This window comes from Gadus chalcogrammus, chromosome 16, assembly GCF_026213295.1.
Source record: "Gadus chalcogrammus isolate NIFS_2021 chromosome 16, NIFS_Gcha_1.0, whole genome shotgun sequence".
Classification (NCBI taxonomy): domain Eukaryota; kingdom Metazoa; phylum Chordata; class Actinopteri; order Gadiformes; family Gadidae; genus Gadus; species Gadus chalcogrammus.
In genome coordinates, this window is record NC_079427.1 from 1,902,627 (window position 1) to 1,921,449 (window position 18,823).

The 18,823-nt window shown below is 42.3% G+C and overlaps 1 protein-coding gene across 2 annotated transcripts in view; it reads right to left on the reverse strand.

The window, feature by feature from the left end:
• LOC130406731 (uncharacterized) overlaps window positions 1-18,823 on the reverse strand; it is a 144,315-nt gene that overhangs the window by 13,876 nt on the left and 111,616 nt on the right. The window contains exons 18-34 of one of the 2 annotated variants that reach the window (XM_056612419.1): window positions 17,498-17,552; window positions 16,355-16,666; window positions 14,063-14,335; window positions 13,074-13,346; window positions 12,682-12,780; window positions 9,648-9,722; window positions 9,505-9,546; window positions 9,225-9,274; window positions 9,079-9,131; window positions 8,652-8,878; window positions 7,855-8,111; window positions 7,347-7,472; window positions 7,120-7,255; window positions 6,948-7,034; window positions 6,529-6,584; window positions 3,286-3,622; window positions 31-1,621 (exon numbers count right to left, since the gene is read on the reverse strand). In XM_056612419.1, coding sequence (XP_056468394.1) covers window positions 1,326-1,621; window positions 3,286-3,622; window positions 6,529-6,584; window positions 6,948-7,034; window positions 7,120-7,255; window positions 7,347-7,472; window positions 7,855-8,111; window positions 8,652-8,878; window positions 9,079-9,131; window positions 9,225-9,274; window positions 9,505-9,546; window positions 9,648-9,722; window positions 12,682-12,780; window positions 13,074-13,346; window positions 14,063-14,335; window positions 16,355-16,666; window positions 17,498-17,552 — 2,754 coding nt within the window. In that variant the 3' untranslated portion in view covers window positions 31-1,325. Of the gene's footprint in view, window positions 1-30; window positions 1,622-3,285; window positions 3,623-6,528; window positions 6,585-6,947; window positions 7,035-7,119; window positions 7,256-7,346; window positions 7,473-7,854; window positions 8,112-8,651; window positions 8,879-9,078; window positions 9,132-9,224; window positions 9,275-9,504; window positions 9,547-9,647; window positions 9,723-12,681; window positions 12,781-13,073; window positions 13,347-14,062; window positions 14,336-16,354; window positions 16,667-17,497; window positions 17,553-18,823 lie in introns of those variants that run through there. The other variant, XM_056612418.1, reaches the window with a different exon arrangement.

The following is an 18,823-nucleotide window of genomic DNA, read 5'->3' on the forward strand; positions in this document are numbered from 1 at the left end:
GGAGCCTGTCACCACATATTATGCAGAGGGGGTTCGGGGCGTCTGAAACACCGGTCGCAATGAAGCCGTACTTAAGATAGGACTCCTGGAATTGACTTTTCCACAGTTTTCTTATTCAGTTTTTCTTTGTTTTTCATTTGAATCAGATTGTGGGCTTTATTTTTAGGCGCACACATTATCGCGTGGCGGAAAAGCATCTGGTGATTTTGAAAATAAAATCCAAAAAAGCCCTGCTCTAAACAATTCCTCTTTACAGCTTGCATTTTGAAATGGAACAGGTAAAAAACTGACAGACGTCTTGGTCACCATTTCTTATACTTGGTGTACCAGAATAATCTTTGTTGCTGATGAAGCAAAGTAATAAGGTGAGATAGTAAAGTCAAAGTATTTTCCATTAAAAATGATTTCAATACAAAGTAATCCTAAATAGTTCCTAGTTCCACATTCCAGTACATTTACACGCTACTGTCCGGCTAACCTTCAGTCTCTCTACTTACTATATGGAATACATGCCCCCACTCACTCTGAAAGCACCTGAGCTCACATTTCTACTCAGATCTTTAGAGCCATGAGTGAAACCATGAATAACGTTACACATGAATCCACTGAAGTGTCAATGGTCACCCAAAAGCTTTACACTGATGTATTCCATTGTTTATAGAATGGTGCGGAATTATATTAATGTGATAATATTTATTAAATTAAAAGTATTGATGGATATTATGTTGGCATGACAGGTTTAAAAATATGTCAAACAAATGAAGCAAGAAAGCAGCCTTCTCCATAAACCATTTTTATTTTGCCCCAAACAGACGTCTGAACTTTCCTGGGTCAGGATAATGTGACGGTCAACACCCTGAGAGGTGGATTTTTGGTTATATCCATGTTAACATTCACTATATATATATACACGATATGACCCAATGCTAGCTGCCAATTGGGGAAAATTATTAAAGATTGTGCTAATCATTGTGGATTATCAAAAACGTCTAGATAAGCAAAAACAAAAACTTTCTTTGGCACAATGTCAACTTGTTTTACCAAGTCTGGAATCACGACCATACAAAAATAACTTTAAAACTATGTAAAAAAAATCCTATCCATATTTACATTTTGGGAATTTAGCAGACGCGTTCATCCAAAGCGACTAACAACCATTCATGCACACGGCGGAGTTAACCCTGCAATGTTCCATCAGCTCATCAGGAGCAGCTAGGGTAAGGTGTTTCTCAGGTACACAGAAAAGGGATTCAACTAGCAACCTTCTGTTTACAAGCCAACCTGCCAACCTCCTATGTCTGGATATAGGAAAAGCTTAGTACACTTTATATTTGTATGTATGTATAGGTAGTAGGAGAAGAGATCAGACCCAGGGTGATGCATAAGGGATTGTCCCTCTTCTTCATGCTATCGATCATTTCCTTACTTGCCTTCTCCCCTTTCCCGATAACCATGTCCATCAGATGCCGTGCCATGTCCGTTTTGATCTTCCCCTTCCCCGTCACAAAGTCCTTGTCCTCAGTACTCAACAAATTCTGCTGCCAAAGGTCATCCAGGAGACCATTGATAACTGGGATTGAAACTCTCTGCACAAATTCCGAATAGATCCTTCGAAGCTCCCCTGGAAGAGAAATCAAAAGGTAATTTAAAATGAAAATGAGCAAACACGATAGTTGATTAATTAAACCTGTCTTTATTGGGTTAAAGATAGAACCGTTTGTCGCACCAACTTGTTCACTCAAAAACTCTGAACACTCATGCCTATCATACAGAAAAATACAAACGGTTTGTCCCTTTTACATTAAGATAAACACAGCTTACCTACCATAGTTTATAGTAACGTGGATTTGCGCTGATTCCATATACTTTAGTTTTTCCCTGACACTTCCTTGAAGCTAATAGATTTTTGTATAGGTTAGACTATTTTTCTATTTTCGCTTGCTAGGGCACACTTTAAAAATCATTAGCAATTAGCACAAATGTAGAAGGGAAACAAAATCTTAATCAAGGACATATAAGCTTGCTTTTTTCACCTCTCCTTTTTGAGAAAAAATATAATAATGGATAAATGGCTTAAAGAGGTTAATCCCAAACCCAGAGAGGCAAAAGAAAACTGCACTGGTCCTACACATGAAGCCCGGGCTGCTGTGGGAGCAGCTCCTCAGGTCATACTGGTATGATCACCAGTTCTGATGCTGCTGTCGCTCTACTGGTGCTCCTCAGGTCATACTGGTATGATCACCAGTTCTGATGCTACTGTCGCTCTACTGGTGCTCCTCAGGTCATACTGGTATGATCACCAGTTCTGATGCTGCTGTCGCTCTACTGGTGCTCCTCAGGTCATACTGGTATGATCACCAGTTCTGATGCTGCTGTAGCTCTACTGGTGCTCCTCAGGTCATACTGGTATGATCACCAGTTCTGATGCTGCTGTCGCTCTACTGGTGCTGCCACCAGTATGGACAGTGATGACGAAGCAGCCCAAGAGCCCCAGACCCCCGCCCCAGGGAAACACCAAATTGACAGGTTTGGGGTCTATAACAACAACTATATTACTATGGGGTTCACTTACACTGGGAGTGAGGACTTCCCTCAGCCTCAGTGTGTCATATGTGCACAGGTTCTGTCTAATAACTGTTTGAAACCTTCTCTCAAGCAACAGGAGATTTTTGAGCGCCAATTGAGACAACTTTCTAACCCCAATAAATGTTTAACAGTGACAGATACATGGTCAGTTATAGAGTGGCTAAGTCAGGCAAGCCTCAGATGTTTTGAAAAGGCTACTATTTCGCACACAAGCCAGTGAATTCTATGAATTTGTTTATTTTTGCAGAATTACAAACAAAATTCATTGTGGTGAGTTGTCGGTGGAGCTGGGGTACACAGTAGGATGGAGAATGTCCAAGGGGGTACATGACTTGATGATACATGACGTGAGTTTGGGAACCACTGAATTACTTATATTACATATTACTTATATTGTTACTTATATTATTATCAGTGAAATAAGGTCAAGAATCTTGGTTTCATTTGTTTTTTGATGGGAATAAGTTATTCTAGTTTTTATGTGTCCTGCAGACACCGTGAATAATAGATTGTTGTGGTCTGACATATAGTCGAATTGATTCCCTAGCATGAATTTGTGGCAAAATGGACAAGACATTGTCCAGATGTGCAGGGTGTGTATGTATGTTCATGACTGACTGTGAATATTTGATAGAATTACAGCAAAAATGGGTCTGGATTATTTCATATTGACCATATTGATCAGTTAAATCAACTCACCTTCTGCACCTTCTGCCTGTGTTGCCCTGGAGGGAGCTGGAGGGCTGGATGTGGTGCTGGATGTTGGATGTCCTGCAGCCTGTGTTGCCCTGGAGGTGGCTGGAGGGCTGGATGTGGTGCTGGATGTTGGATGTCCTGCAGCCTGTGTTGCCCTGGAGGGAGCTGGAGGGCTGGATGTGGTGCTGGATGTTGGATGTCCTGCAGCCTGTGTTGCCCTGGAGGGAGCTGGAGTGCTGGATGTTGCTTTGCCTGCAGGCTGTGATTCACTGGAGGTAGCTGGAGGGCTGGATCTTTTGCTGCTGGGCGGGGCACCAGATATGGAGCAGGCACCTAGCCTCTAGCCACATAAACAGAATATTGACGTTAGGCTCCACGACGTCCGAAATGGTTAGCTTGCTAAGTGTATAAATTATGTAGAAAACCTGTTAAAAGAGAAATGTGGTGTAAAATGGATCTGGGATATGTTTGGTATGATAACAAGTTGGAATGTTAGTTTGGGAGCAAAAAAGCGCATATAGACGCATTCTTAAGTTGGCTGTTTTTAGCCGATTCTACCAAAACGCTATAAATTTGGAACGATCGGGGCATGTCTCATTATAAAACCTAAATCGCTATTTTAAACCACTTACAAGGCTAGAAGTAGCCCGACACATAAGTAGATTGGCGAACACAGAGCTTGCGTGTTTTTCATGGATGTCACAAGCTCTGTGTTCGACATATCTACTTATCGAGTCCTAAAAACAAGATGGCGTCGACGGGAGAACTACTGATGGTATTGTGTGTATAACATTTCCTTTTTAATAAACAATCTGTACAATCAATGCCTCGTTTTGTATGTTAAGGCAAGGCAAGGCAACTTTATTTATATAGCACTTTTCATACACAAGGCAGACTCAAAGTGCTTCACATATAAACATTGTCATACAATAAAATAAAATAATAGATAAGTAAAAGAAAACATATGCAAAGAAATGGGTAAAATAAGGCCCTTATTATACCACCAAAGAAGTGTTGGGCTACTTCTAGCCTTGTAAGTGGTTTAGAATAGCGATTTAGTTTTTACCATGAGACATGCCCCTATCGTTCCAAGTTTATAGCGTTTTGGTAGAATCGGCTAAAAACAGCCAACTTAAGAATGCGTCTATATGCGCTTTTTTGCTCCCAAACGAACATTCCAACTCTTTATCATACTAAACATGTCCCAGATCCATTTTACACCCAAATTTCTCCTTTAAGATATATTGAAAGATACAAGTGTGATGATCTGTTAAAAGTTTTATCGAAGTTTTATGGTTAAAAATGGACCAAGTTACGTAGTCTGAAATCGTTTATCATCCTCCCATTGACTTCCATTATAAAATATTGGATATTTAAAAAACTGAATTATTTTTGTTAAAAGGTGCCTTGGCATGAAAATCTCACTTTATGAGGTTTTCTAACATAACTATGAGTTCCCCTAGCCTGCCTTTGGTCCCCCAGTGGCTAAAAATTGCGTTCGGAGTAAAACGAGCACTAGGTGTTCTGCTCGCCTTTGAAAAAACGGAGGCTCAAGCGCGCTGATCTGGAATGTGGTTTCATATGTCGTCACATAGCATCTAAGCTCCTCCCCTTACTCTGCCTGGCCCACCCTGAGAATTTGGCCCGCCAATGAGGCACGACCGTGCGAGCGCCACATGTCTGCGTGTGTGTGTGAATAAACACACTGTAACGCAAGTGTTTCTGGTCGGTTCTTTGACGTCTCTAATATTTCCACAACGGGACTGTAGTGGGGGTTATCTCAGCCATGGTTGAGAAGGAATTGGGGGAAAGGAACTTTGGCTTTGACTCCCTAAAGTACATGAACTGCGACATGCCGCCGGTTGCCGCGAGGCACCACCGCCGCGAAGCACCACCGCCCGGCAGCGGGCAGCCGGCAGCAGGCAGCGCGCGGTTCAGTCTTCTTCTGATTGATGTGAAAGTGGAAGAACCAGAGACGTTGGAGAACGAAGTCGTTTGTTATTCATAATATCGTCTGGAGGCGCACACAGCTTTTGGCCGTGATAATATGTATTATATGATATAGATATATATGCATTATATGATATTATTTAGATATAGAGCTCCAGGACTGTAACGCAAGTGCTGTACACTTCCTTGTTATTTGGATAACCGTTCTGCTGTTGGTGTGATGGCGCATAACACGTCGGACTCTCGTCTCTGGCATTTCCACAACGAGACTCGTAGTGGGGGTTATCTCAGCCATGGTTGAGAAGGAATTGGGGAAAAGGGACTTTGGCTTTGACTCCCTCAAAAACATGAACCACGACATGGAGGAGAAAGGGATTGTTGACCGCGAATGTCTCCCGCTTGAGCCCCTCTTCCCGCTGCCGAGGGACCGCTGCCGAGGGACCACCGCCTCGGCGCTGCAGGAGGCGGTGGTGCCTGAGCGCTGACCGCTGCCGAGGCGGTGGTCCCTCGGCAGCGAGGCTCCGGCGGAGCGGTCCCTCCTGCCGAGGGACCGCTGCCTCGGCGCTGCAGGAGGCGGAGGTGCCTGAGCGCTGCCCGGCAACAATCCCTTTCTCCTCCTTGTCGCTGTTCAGTCTACTTCAGATTGATGAGGACGTGGAAGAACCAGGAACGTCGGAGAACCCAGCGGGCGTTTGAGATTCAGAATATCGACTCACACAGCTTTTGGCCGTGATAATATGTATTATATGATATAGATATCGACGTATAATATGATATTATTTAGATATAGAGCTCCAGGACTCCCGTGTGTTCTAGAATATTTACAGAACACGGCTAAAGGCCGTGTGCGCCTCGCCATGGCGATACATCCACTGTCAACAGAGCGCATGGTACCGTGGCTGCAAGCTGCTCAGGGCCACACCCCCACCCTCCTCCTTGACCCGCCTCTCTCCTCCTCATTTGCATTAAAGCTACAGACACCAAAACAGCGCATTTGGGGGAAGCTCAATGTGCGACTGGCTCGGAGTGGCTGTAACTCTGCACCACGGCTGAATTTCGGGAACGTCTTTGAATACTGTGTTAGTGGCCCACTAATACCTATATGAAAGCAAAGCATCCATAAAATAGCATGTCATGGCATCTTTAAAAAAGTAGCAATAGAGTGCTAAAGTATTGGGAATATAGAATAATAAAGCCTCAGAAGAACAAAAGTTGAGCGCTGCACTCACCTAATAGTGACATTATAGTCGTGGATTATAAATTACACAGATACCACAAATAGTTGGCTGAACATACATGCTCCAGAGAGAGGCGAGGTGAAGATCGGAGATCAGAAGTCCCTTCTGCAGCAACTGGGGAAATTGGCAGAGGATCCAAGAATTTTATAGAGCAGACAAAGTTAGACGATTACAAGCAAAAACATGTAGCTGTAGCATGCAGCTAGCCACAACAAATTAAAGCTTTGCTTTCCTCATCTTCTCTACGTTTTCTGAATTGCGCAGCTGAAGGCTTGAACCTTTCATTGTGGAAACCTTTGTGAACTCTAATCAGTCGGATCGGTTCAGAGCAGCGTTGAGATGCGCCTTGCGCTTTCTGCAGTTTTTTCACCGTGCATAAAAGTTCGTTGGCTGATTCAACGTGCCTAATAATCCTACTACCCGAATGAAACACCAACAATGATCCAAAGAACACAACACCATGACGAGAAAGTGTACCTCTCTGTCTGCTGTTGGCCCCCTGGAACTTCTTTGAAAGAAACCGGAATATTTTCGATAGATTTGATTTCTCGCCGTTCCAATCATCTAGGGTTTGACATAGAAAGTGTCATGTGTCATGTGTCTTACGATGCAAACCACAAAACAAATTCAAATTGTGTACATTGGTTACCTTTGTTGATTGTAGCAGACCACAAAAGTTCGTCACAGTCCGAGTCCATGAGAAACAATCTGAAAGGAGGACGCTCACCGAAGCGTGCTTCAGAAAAGCCCTTCAGCGCTAACACTTCAGTGACGAATTCTAGTTTCTGTACACACACAAACACAGTTAGATACAATGCTTTCTCTTTCCGTATTGCACAAAACAACACTAAGAATAAATGGCAGCACAACAAATACCGGAGGCTCAATATTCCTTTCTGGCTCGCTTGTGAGGTGGTAGAACTTCTCTTCCAGCCTACAGACGGCCGGTTTAACAATCTTGATGCATTTCTTCCTGGATTTGTTCACCTGTTCTTCAATAGCCTGCACACACAGGAACAGGAGGGGCAGGACCAAATGGTCAGAGATGGAGAGAGGGAGGAAGAGTGAGAGGGAGGTATTCATAGGGGAGATGCTAGTTATTTTCAAGAAAGCAAATCACAGAAACAGAGAGACAGATGAACCCTCAAGAGAGGATATTAAACTGAGTTACCTAGCCTAGCCTAGTGCAGTCTAGTCTAGCACAGTCCAGCCTATTTTACTCTCCCCCATTTTAGCCCAGTTTATCCCAGCTTGGTCTAGCACAGCTTAGCTCATCTTAGTCTGGTCCAGTTTGGTCTAGTCTGTGCGTCTATAAATGAATCTGTTTATCACACCCAGGGACCTCGTCCCATTACTGACTCGTTGGTCCATTTTGCTTCATCACCTGGATCTCAGAGTCGTTGTTCGAGGCCAAAAACACGTGGAAGACAAATTTGTTCTTGTGGTATTTGTTCAGCTCCTTGTAAATCAACACCAACGCGTGGTGCTTCATCTTCTGACTTTCCGGAATGATGGGAGCCAGGAGACAAAGCGAGGACACGCGCCATTTAAAATGGCTCGCCGTGAAGTCCACCGTAGGCTCAATTTTGGGTTGGCGTCCCTTTACATGCAGAACCCTGAAGCTCAGCTCAAGCTCAGGTTCTGTGGAAACATTAGCATAACATAACATTATTCGAGCCTGTTGGTAAATGATAATAGGCAGTATGTACAAAGACCCTCATAAGTCTAGAGAAATACATGTGAAAGTACAACAATCAACATTATAATACAAGTGGTTCCAATGACAATTTTCTAATCCTGAATGCATTTTTAAAATAAGAAGGGATCTTGTGAAATGTGAAAACAAGAGGAAAACTGAACTGGGAGCCTTGTTATTGAACATCTTTCAAAGTTCCATGGTAATAAATAAAATATTAGAAAAATGGAATTGCGTTGCCCATTTAGTATTTTTTAAATATTAATTTTTCAAAAACGAATTCAAAGGGAAATAACGAGTATAATATATATATTATATTGAGTATCCAAAGTCAATATGAGCTGCTCGAGTCAGCCCTATTTGAAACCAAGAAATTACCAGAATGGTTGGTCAACAAAACACTGCCAAAGCTGCCATGCACACAGAGATTCATAGAGGATTCAGCCTATGAATCCCCCCTCTTCACAGTCAGCGTGTGTTCTTACCAGCAAGGCACAGAGAGTGGGGGAAATGGATAAACTGGAGCACAGATGGATCCTTGTTGACCACGTGCACATCATAAATCGATCCAGCAGGCCTCCAGGAGTCTGGGAGGAACTCAGAGAATTTGGACCAGGACAGGACCGAGTATTGGACCAGAGCCTGCTCCGACACCTCAAACACCAGACCTGTAGCCGAACACTCATAGGTCCCCTCGCCTTCCAGCTGTACCCTAACACACACACACACACACACACACACACACACACACACACACACACACACACACACACACACACACACACACACACACACACACACACACACACACACACACACACACACACACACATTACAACAGAATCTGTTTGTGGTTGGGACCATGTTATTCTGATAACCCCATGGGACTGATGTCAGGACCGTGTCACTCACTGGAAGCTCCACTTAGAAATCTTCGTTGGTGTAACCTTCTCATACTCAGGACTCTGTAAAAAGTAGAAGCAAACAACAATATAGAGCAATACTGAATTTATGGAATGTAAATTTAACGTAAAGGTATATATTTTGTTGAAATTCACCTGCTGAGATGCTTGACATTTTTCACAATGTGACTTGAAGTGCATCTCCTCTGTCAGGATAAATAATTCTTGTCAGTAACAAAACTGACAGCATGTCCAGTGTAAGAGTAATGTGGACATTAAGCCCTCCAATAGCAGTTGGCCTCATGATACACTGGCAGGCAGCATTCCCGGTTCAGTGAACCTGGATATATTTCTTTAACCCCCAGTGAAGTACTTCTGTTGTCAGATCACCTCGTCATTGAGACTCAAAGCTCAATGGAAGAGTGACACTGCTCACCTTCATCCTCTTCATCATCTTCATCAATCTCAGCACTGGCGTCTGGAAAAAAGACAAAATAAGAAGGGAGGGTGAGAGGGAGGTTTTGAGAAGCCTGGAGGTATGTAGCGTGAGTGAAGAACCAGAAGAACCTCGACTCTTACCAGAATCAGAACAGTCCTCCTCTTCACACCTGTCCATCAAAGACATGCTTGCTATGTCTTCGGTGAGACTCGTCCCTGTGAAAGGGGGATCAATCAAACTCTGAAATGTCTGACAGCACCTCCTCAACCAATCAGGGGGAGTTTAGTTGAAACCTCAAACCATGGCTTATTTCCATATATATACACATGCCGATATGACACCTTTCCACTCTTGATAGTAAATCTGCAACAACAAGACATTTTGCAGTTAGCAGTGATTGTTTTAGTTTCGTTAATAGTTTCTGGAGGTCATTGTTTGTTACTTAGCAGTGATGGTGATTGGTTTTGGATTCAGTATTGGCCTTAATCAAAGGACAACAGTAGAAGCCCTATGAACTTTATAGACACACACTGCTGCGTGCAGAGCAGCTTCCCCTATGCGTTCACTATCGAGGCAAACAGCAGATCAGAGAAGTAATTTGAAGCATGCACGGGCAGCAGCGGAACACACGGGATGCATCACATTAGAAATGTATTTGATGCAGCATCATGCCAGCAAACCATTCGTTACATCAATGTCACCTAACACTCTGACTGGTGGCAGCGCAACTATTACACACCAACTAAACACTGCCAACACACTACTTGGCACATGCACATTTTGTGTGTGTGTGTGTGTGTGTGTGTGTGTGTGTGTGTGTGTGTGTGTGTGTGTGTGTGTGTGTGTGTGTGTGTGTGTGTGTGTGTGTGTGTGTGTGTGTGTGTGTGTGTGTGCAGTTAGTATTGTGCAAGCAAACCATTCATTACAACGATGTCAGCTTCAACTCTGTAGCTGTGGCAGCGCACCTATGACACAAAACAAACCTTTTTACATTACGTTACTTTTATTTTGCCGGCGCATTTGACCAAAGCGGCCAACAGTAATCGGGGCTGTCAGGAAAATGCGGTAACGCATGCAACTTAAAGCATTTCCTCTGTTTTTTCATAAAGGTCCTGAGGCTTGACCTGGGTGCACGTCAGATCTGCCAGCGTGTCGGGTGTATGATATCTGCCGTTTCTCTATTGTGGGGAAATGGCCGACCGGTTGGAAGTGATTGGCTATATGGTGGTGGGCTGTGTCATTGCCGCTCGGGTTCCCACGTGAGAATGATTGCGTGCTGGGGAGTCAAACCTGGGAGTCAAATGGGAGGCCAAAGGGGTCCCAACTACGCCTCATTGTGGACGGTTATTGACTTAAATAGACCTAAAATTAAGTGTTTTTGATTACATAATGCCTAATTTTTGCGCCGTTGCATTTTATAATTTATGAACATAAGTTATAAACAATTGAACATCTAGAATCTAGATGTTCAGTGTACCTGTATCCCAATAGTGAATGTGCATGCGTCTGCTAGGCTACTGCATCCAAATACTGGAAAATAGAAAATCCACATTCACGCCGGTAGTAATCTAATATGCAACGCAGATTAAATCAGATTTAATCTGCATATTATCCGATATAAATGTCATCAATATAGTGCTCATGTATTACAAAATATTGATAGAGATTACATATTTCTTGTCTCATCACATGCTATGAAAGCAGAATATTGTTATGGTGCTTGCAATTGCTATTGAACTAACATATTCAGTCCAATGGCAAAAGCTTCCTCCAGAATGAGCAACCACCAAGTCTTCAAAGTAAGACGCTGTAATATTGTTTGAGTCCTCATATAATGGTTTAATCTGTGTTTCCTTCATGGGAAGCGGATGGATTGTGGATTTTATGTTCAATTATTTGGATGACGCCTAGTGGATAAACTTGATCTAAAACTATTTACGTCCAAACAAGCGGTGACTATAAATCCCGTGGCCGTGTGCGGACCGCCTGCGTATTTCACTAACAGCGCACCGCGGCGATGTAGCGCCCGCTACGGAGGGTGACGGGCGGAATGTGTCTCTGCTTCTCTGCTCGATGAAAGAGAGAAGGATGGCTGTTCCATCCAGTCCTGCCTGAAGTCTGCTACTACCAGCTGATCTCTGGAAGGTAGTAGAGTCTATGTGCTAAACACTGCATGAGCTTGGTTTCTGGCTGGGCCACTTGTCCAAGTAGCACAGCGTAGTGAGCTAGATTGCTATTGACTTATCATATCAACACATTAGGCCTCTACGGTATTTTCGTGAGTTTCCCTGAAGTTAGGGGGTAAGGCCATATGACGCCATCGACATGGGACCAACGCAACGGACCATTAGTGTAAATTAAACTCTGAATATCTCTGGGTTTGAACATTGTTGGAAATATTTTGGACTATGAAAGAACACAACTCAACAGAATATATTGCACAGTATATTCAATGCGTAAAAGTTACATATAAGGCCTTTAATATATGAGGGATTTTATATAGACAGGTTTCATGGTTATGTTTCCTTAGACGGGTTTCCTATGAATGATGGATTGCATCAGAGACCAGGAGGGTTTTTAGTTGAACAGACAGTTAAGACTGCGTCATTGTGCTGCTTTGACAGTCTTTTGAATTATAATATGAAATTATGTACGCTTTGTTTCTTTTGTCCTAAAACCACACACACACACACACACACACACACACACACACACACACACACACACACACACACACACACACACACACACACACACACACACACACACACACACACACACACACAAACAATTTACTGCCAAGAACTATGTCTGACCAAGTGATCTCCAGTCTTGGTCCTTTTAATGCTATATAAATGGAATGTATGGACTCTGGTGGGTTACGAAAAATTTTGAAAAAGTTAATATTCTAAAATACACGCGAGTCATACAAAATATGTTGAAAACAAGCCATGATTTTAGAATTGATATTCCAGAATCCAAAACAGATATTCCAGAAAGCCATACACCTTTGGCCTCTATTAAAATCAAGTATGTATTTATAAAATTAAGTCTTATGTCATTATATGATCAATTATTTATCTGGTGTGTATAAAATGTATTTTGACAGGGAAGAACTATGATATAGAGGGTTATGTTACTTATTAGTCCTAAACCTAGGAGACTTAAACTTACCCAGCTCGCTGTCGCCTTCATGCATTTCGAGGGGCAGAGACGGGGACATCAGACCAGGACTCTCCTTTCTACCGAATGACTCCTGACTCCTACCAAACCCTGAAAGACAAATAAAAGAATTTGCAGATGGCATTCATTCAATTTCTTTTCAGTCAAGAAATACTGAAAAAAAATAAAATGACTTCCTCAGTTTCCTTCTGGTAAACCAAATTGTTTCAGTGTTTGATCAAAGTGCCACAAATAACCAAGCTGAGTTTCCTACGTGACCTTTGTTCCTCCTGTTATAAACACATTTAATAATCATATAGTTTTGTACTAACAACATGATAACTGAAGGAAGGTTAATAATTCCTTGGAAAATAATAAAAAAATACATTAAAAGAACAACGCACTGAACCGAGCAGAATTTGGGGTCAGACCCAGGGCCCAGTATAGTTCAGGGTGCCTCCTCTTCAGATAATCAACCATCAGGCGACTTGCTCTCTCCCCTTTCCTCATCACCGTATCAATGAGACAACGTGCTCTGTCTTCTCTGTTTGTCTTCTCCTCTACAGTCTTCATCTCCTGGTCATTCAACACATCCATCATCCTAAGGTAATGCAGGAGATCGATGACATCGTGGTCTGACAACCAGTAGATTAATTTAGAGCGAATCCTTCCATGTTCTGAAAGACAAATCAAGAGAAATGGAAAATAATATTAAAACAAAACGTTACAACTATTCTCAGATTACCTAATTAACATTATACAATTGGCTGTCTGGTACAGTTATCGTAATATTTGATGTTCTTTTGTAAGACAAGGAATCAGAATGTATTGTTAGTGTAGATTTATCTTAAGTACCAGCTGTTCTTAGATTTGACAGTTCTAAAGAGAGAGTAAAAGAGAGCCCTCTCCCTCTTTGCCTCCCCATCCCGGCGTTTATAATGATAAAAATAATAATAATAATAATAATAATAACTAGGACTGCAATCAGCCCCCGAGGTATTCACAGCCCGCCCACCGCCAACCCCAGCGACCGCCTTATCAAGGGATTCACGTCATGATCCTAGACGCAACTATGCCTCCGATAGGGGCGGGGCTTTCTTCAGCACTGGCTCTTATTTAGTCCCCAAATCAAACATCACACACACACACACGCACGCACGCACGCACGCACGCACGCACGCACGCACGCACGCACGCACGCACGCACGCACGCACGCACACACACAGGCTTAAAAGAAGATGCTGTTTATGTGTGATTCTGGGCCCCTGCAGGTGAAGAGGTGCATTATTCTTAACAGCAATTACTTTGATTGACACCGAAACTTCAGCAGATGAGTTGCTGAAAAAACTTTACACACATAATGAGGGAACTTCATTAACATGTTAAACTCACTGATCCGAGCAGAAGTTGGGGTCAGACCCAGGGTCCAGCATAGGTCAGGGTGCCTCTCCGTCAGATAATCAACCATCAGGCTTCTTCCTCTCTCCCCTTTCTTCATCACCGTATCAATGAGACAACGTGCTCCGTCTTCACTGGTCATCTTCTCCTCTACAGTCTTCTTCTCCTGGTCATTCAACACATCCATCTTCCTAAGGTAATGCAGGAGATCGATGACATCGTCGTCCGACAACCAGTCGATTAATTCAGAGCGAATCCTTCTAAGTTCTGAAAGACAAATCAAGAGAAATGGAAAATAATATTAAAACAAAACGTAACAACTGTTCTCAGATTACCACTCGTGGTGGTAGTGTTGGTTCAAGATGCCACAAAAACCAAACTGATTTCTCAACATCACCTAAACTTCTGTGTGTTCATCTTAATTCACAGCCTACATGAAGTACATATAATGGACAATTTCTAAGATTTTGAGTGACATTATACAATTGGCTGTCTGGTGCAGTTATCGTAATATTTGATGTTGTTTTGTAAGACAAGGAATTAGAATGAATTAGAATACCACCACTAGTGGTGGTAGTGTTGGTTCAAGAGGCCACAAAAACCAAACTCATTTCTCAACATCACCTAAACTTCTGTGTGTTCATCTTAATTCACAGCCTACATGAAGTACATATCTAGATAGATAGATAGTCAAGTCTTTATTAATAACAAACGACACAAATCGTCGGGAATCCATTTAGGTGGTTCGTCCCACACAGGACAGTAGCCTACAATACCACACAGAACAAGTCTGACTGGATAATACACACAATACATCACATTAAAACTAGACACGCGTTGATAGATAGATAGACAGAAAGGCCTAGATAGATAGATAGATATGTTCCATTATTTGCCTTGCGGAGCCAACCAGTCCTGTGCACGTATGCAAATGAGCCATGTGTCCCAACGTCTATTTGTTTTGAATGCGACGAATGAGTGCAGATCATGATTTGCAGATCCAGATCAGTGAAACATATTTTAACTACTACAGCACGCAGGGTTTTTTGTTCTCGGTTGTAATTAGCCTACATTTTAGGATTTTTTTTATATTGGGGGGAATCACTGTCCAACTTGTTGTCGAAGCACTTTATCGAACAAGCAAAACCGTCTCGGCAATATGGCCAAGGTGTATGGGAGAGTTCACTATTTGATATGGCTGTCTGTAGGGCCTACTAAACGCATACGGTTCCTTTAAATGCGTCTGCATAATTGAATTGTACGTCATGAGCGACTTGAGCGACCAAAGCGAACAGAAAAATTCGCAGCGAAACTTTGTGAGCGACCAGAGCGTCTTTGACGCTTTGGTCGCTCCTGGTGTGGACGTACAGTAAGACCCTTCAAATCGCTGGCAGAATGGGCGGGGCTACCCAGTGAAGTGTGTTTCTCCCACAGATATCGATGGCAACAACTAATATCGTTGTGATTTATTTCGATACGGTGTCCTAAACTGTCCTCAACACACTACACCCGTAATGTAGTGAAATTGTGTTGATGAATCCGATCGCGGGGTAAGTCAAAGCCGAATATCCGGCGAATATCAAACCTCTTTCTAACTTTTACCGACTACAAAACGAGATAGTTTATTATTCAACATCAGCTGAATGGTTTTGGAAACAGACTCTTAAAACAACAACAATACGATGCACATCTTGCAGGCAGGCAAATGTGAAAGGTCGCATTGATATCCTATGACCTCACCTACCGGCAGCGCAGGTAGAAGAGGTTACCAACTTTGCTTCTATATTATTACTTTGAGACATTTTTTATTCTCGAATAATTGATTCACACAGTCATTTTTAAATGCTCATGTATCATTTTACGAATTATTGATAATTTAACTTTTTTCAAAAGGGCACTTGGGACCCATAGCCCCCCTCCCACACTCTGCACATGCCTGCTCCACTCACTCTAAAGCACCTGAGCTCACATTTCTACTCAGATCTTTAGAGCCATGAGTGAAACCATAAAGTATGTTGCACATGAATCCACTGAAATCAAATGTCAATGTTGACCAAAAAGCTCTACGTTAACTTATTAAATTTTTATAGAATGGTGCTGAATTCTATTAATGCGATAATATTTATTACATTAAAAGTATTGATTGAAATTGAAGGTTGGCATGACGGGTATAGAAATATGTCAAACAAATGAAGAAACAAAACAAGAAAACAGCCTTTTCCAGAAATGTGCCTCATCATTTTGGCATTATGTGTGTGCGTGTGCGTGTGTGTGTTCAACAAGTACTTCTTCTCAAAACCGCGTCTGCAGTATCAGCTACACCAGCAGCAGGAGTAGAGATCAGACCCAGGGTGATGCAAAATTCAGGGTCCATCTCCTTCATACAATCGATCATCATCTGACTTGTTCTCTCTCCTTTCGCCATCACGCTGTCGATCAGACAACGTGCCTGGTCTTTTCTGTTTGTCTGATTCTGAATCACAGAGTCCTTCTCGTCGGTAGTGAACATTTTCTTCTGCCAAAGTTCATCCAGGAGACTTTTGATAAGTGAGATTGAAACTCTCCTAATGAAGTCGCCATAGATCCTTTTGAGCTCGCCTGGAAGAGAAATCAAAAGGCAATATAAAATGACGACGTTATGACGAATATAAAACGATGACTTAAGTAATCAAACTCTTCTTTATTGGGGTAAAGATAAAACCTTATGTCGCAACAACTTTTTGTGAATTACTCTGTCTGAATGGCATTTAGATTTCGTTGTTGTACCACGTGCAATGACAATAAAGAGATTCTGATTCTGATCTCCTACAACATCAAAAGAGTAATTGACGATGACCCTGATCGTTTAAATCTTTTTCCAGTTCAATAATTAAAAAACCCAGTGGGTATCATACAGCAGGCCAGGCGTGTTCAAAAGTCAACCGTTTGTCCCTTGTGCATTAAGATCAACACAGCTCACCTTACATAGTTTATAGTAACGTGGCTTTGCGCCGATTCCATATACTTTAGTTAGTAGTTTAGTTTTTCCCTTCCTACAAGGCTATGTTTAATGCTTACAGATAAACAATCAACAATTTAGTGTCGAGAAAAAATCACTTTAATATGTAGAAGAGCTTTTGCCAAACGCGATACAGAGACCTACAAAGGTGTTTTTAGGTACCCTCTCATGACTTGCTGGTATCTTTACACTTTTTGGCCTATGTTGGATTTCATTTTTGTATCAATAGATGGTTGTAGTCTACGTCTAGTCTTCCCTTGCATCCAGTTGTGGACAAATGGAGAAGACATTCCAGATGTAGAGGGTGAGTTACGTATGTTCATAACTGATCCTGAATATTTGTTCGAATTATAGCAAAAATGTGTCTGCATAAGGTCATATTGACATTAGCTACATAACTAGAGCTGTAACATACAATTGACACAACTCACCTTCTGCAGGCTGTGTTGCACTGGAGGGTGCTGGAGGGCTGGATGTTGCTTGGGCCTAAAAATAAAAGAAGTTTGGTTGCTGTTGGTTGTCAGTTGAGGTTATGGGTAGGTAAGGAATTATTTTATTTTTTTCCAGCGGCAGCGAATGATAGGTAGGATTTTTTTTTTTTTTACAGCAGCTCATAAAATAATTTGGGTCGCACATAAATTGACAGGGTCGGTCGGAAACCGGAACCGGTCTACAACTACGCTACTCTTATGTTCCTTTGTGTACGGCGCCTTTTGTTCGGAAACCGGAACCGAACAAAAACATTTTTTGGCCTTGTCCTTCAGGCTTTGTTGCACAAGTAGTAGCTTTAGTGCTGGATGTTGCTTTACCTACAGGCTGTCTTCAAACATACAGTTCCTTCAAACTGTTACACCACTGTATTAAGTCCTTTGTCATTTTACTGTATATAAGTTAACACTGTACAAAACGTTCATTCGAATCATTTGACTAAGACCTACATTTAATCAGTATGAAGGTGTAACTAATGTTCAACAATAATAATACATATAATTGCATGCAACCATGACGTGGAGCCAGTGGCCTGAACCAGCAAGACTTGGACCCCATGGTCATAAGGCCGACGCAATACCACTACACGGACATGTGAACCACCAAGGGCGGATTAGACTATACTTTGAGAAATGGAAGTCTTTCGTACATGGAGGTATTGTCTGTACGCATGGTAAAATGGTGTTGGTAGGCCTGAAAAAATGGTTAACCGGAAGTAAGCACATCAAAACAATCACCAACCGTGTTTCTAAAGCGTTCTGGTCCCTATCTTGCATCCAGCGCAATTTACTTTCTACCTTGACGCATTTACATGTGTCGTTGCTAGTTTGCAACTGGCGTAGAGGGTTCTTTTCGCTCCTCCGCCACGCGTCAGTAAATTAGGGAATGATCTTATGCCCCAAGGGGCAGTTCGGCGAAAGGAGGAGGCCTGTTCTGGTACAAACGTTCCCTGGTGCTATTTTGCAGTTTCAGAAAACAATTCCCCCACAAACCAGGAAATACCTGGTTCAAAGTCAGCGGCGCGTTGTTCAGATGCTATTTTAAGGGCGCATGCATAATGTTGCTTGTGCACCTTGCGCATACACTTTGCTTCTCTCATCTACCTAGCCACACATTCTTGGGAAATGATTTGGGAAAGAACAGCTGATACAGCGGTAATAAGTTGTACTTTTAAATCAATGCATCTGCAAACATCGTACAGCAAACTCTTATTTTCTTGCACAGACATCGTGTACAAGCCCATAACTTTTAGGATTGATGATTATTCG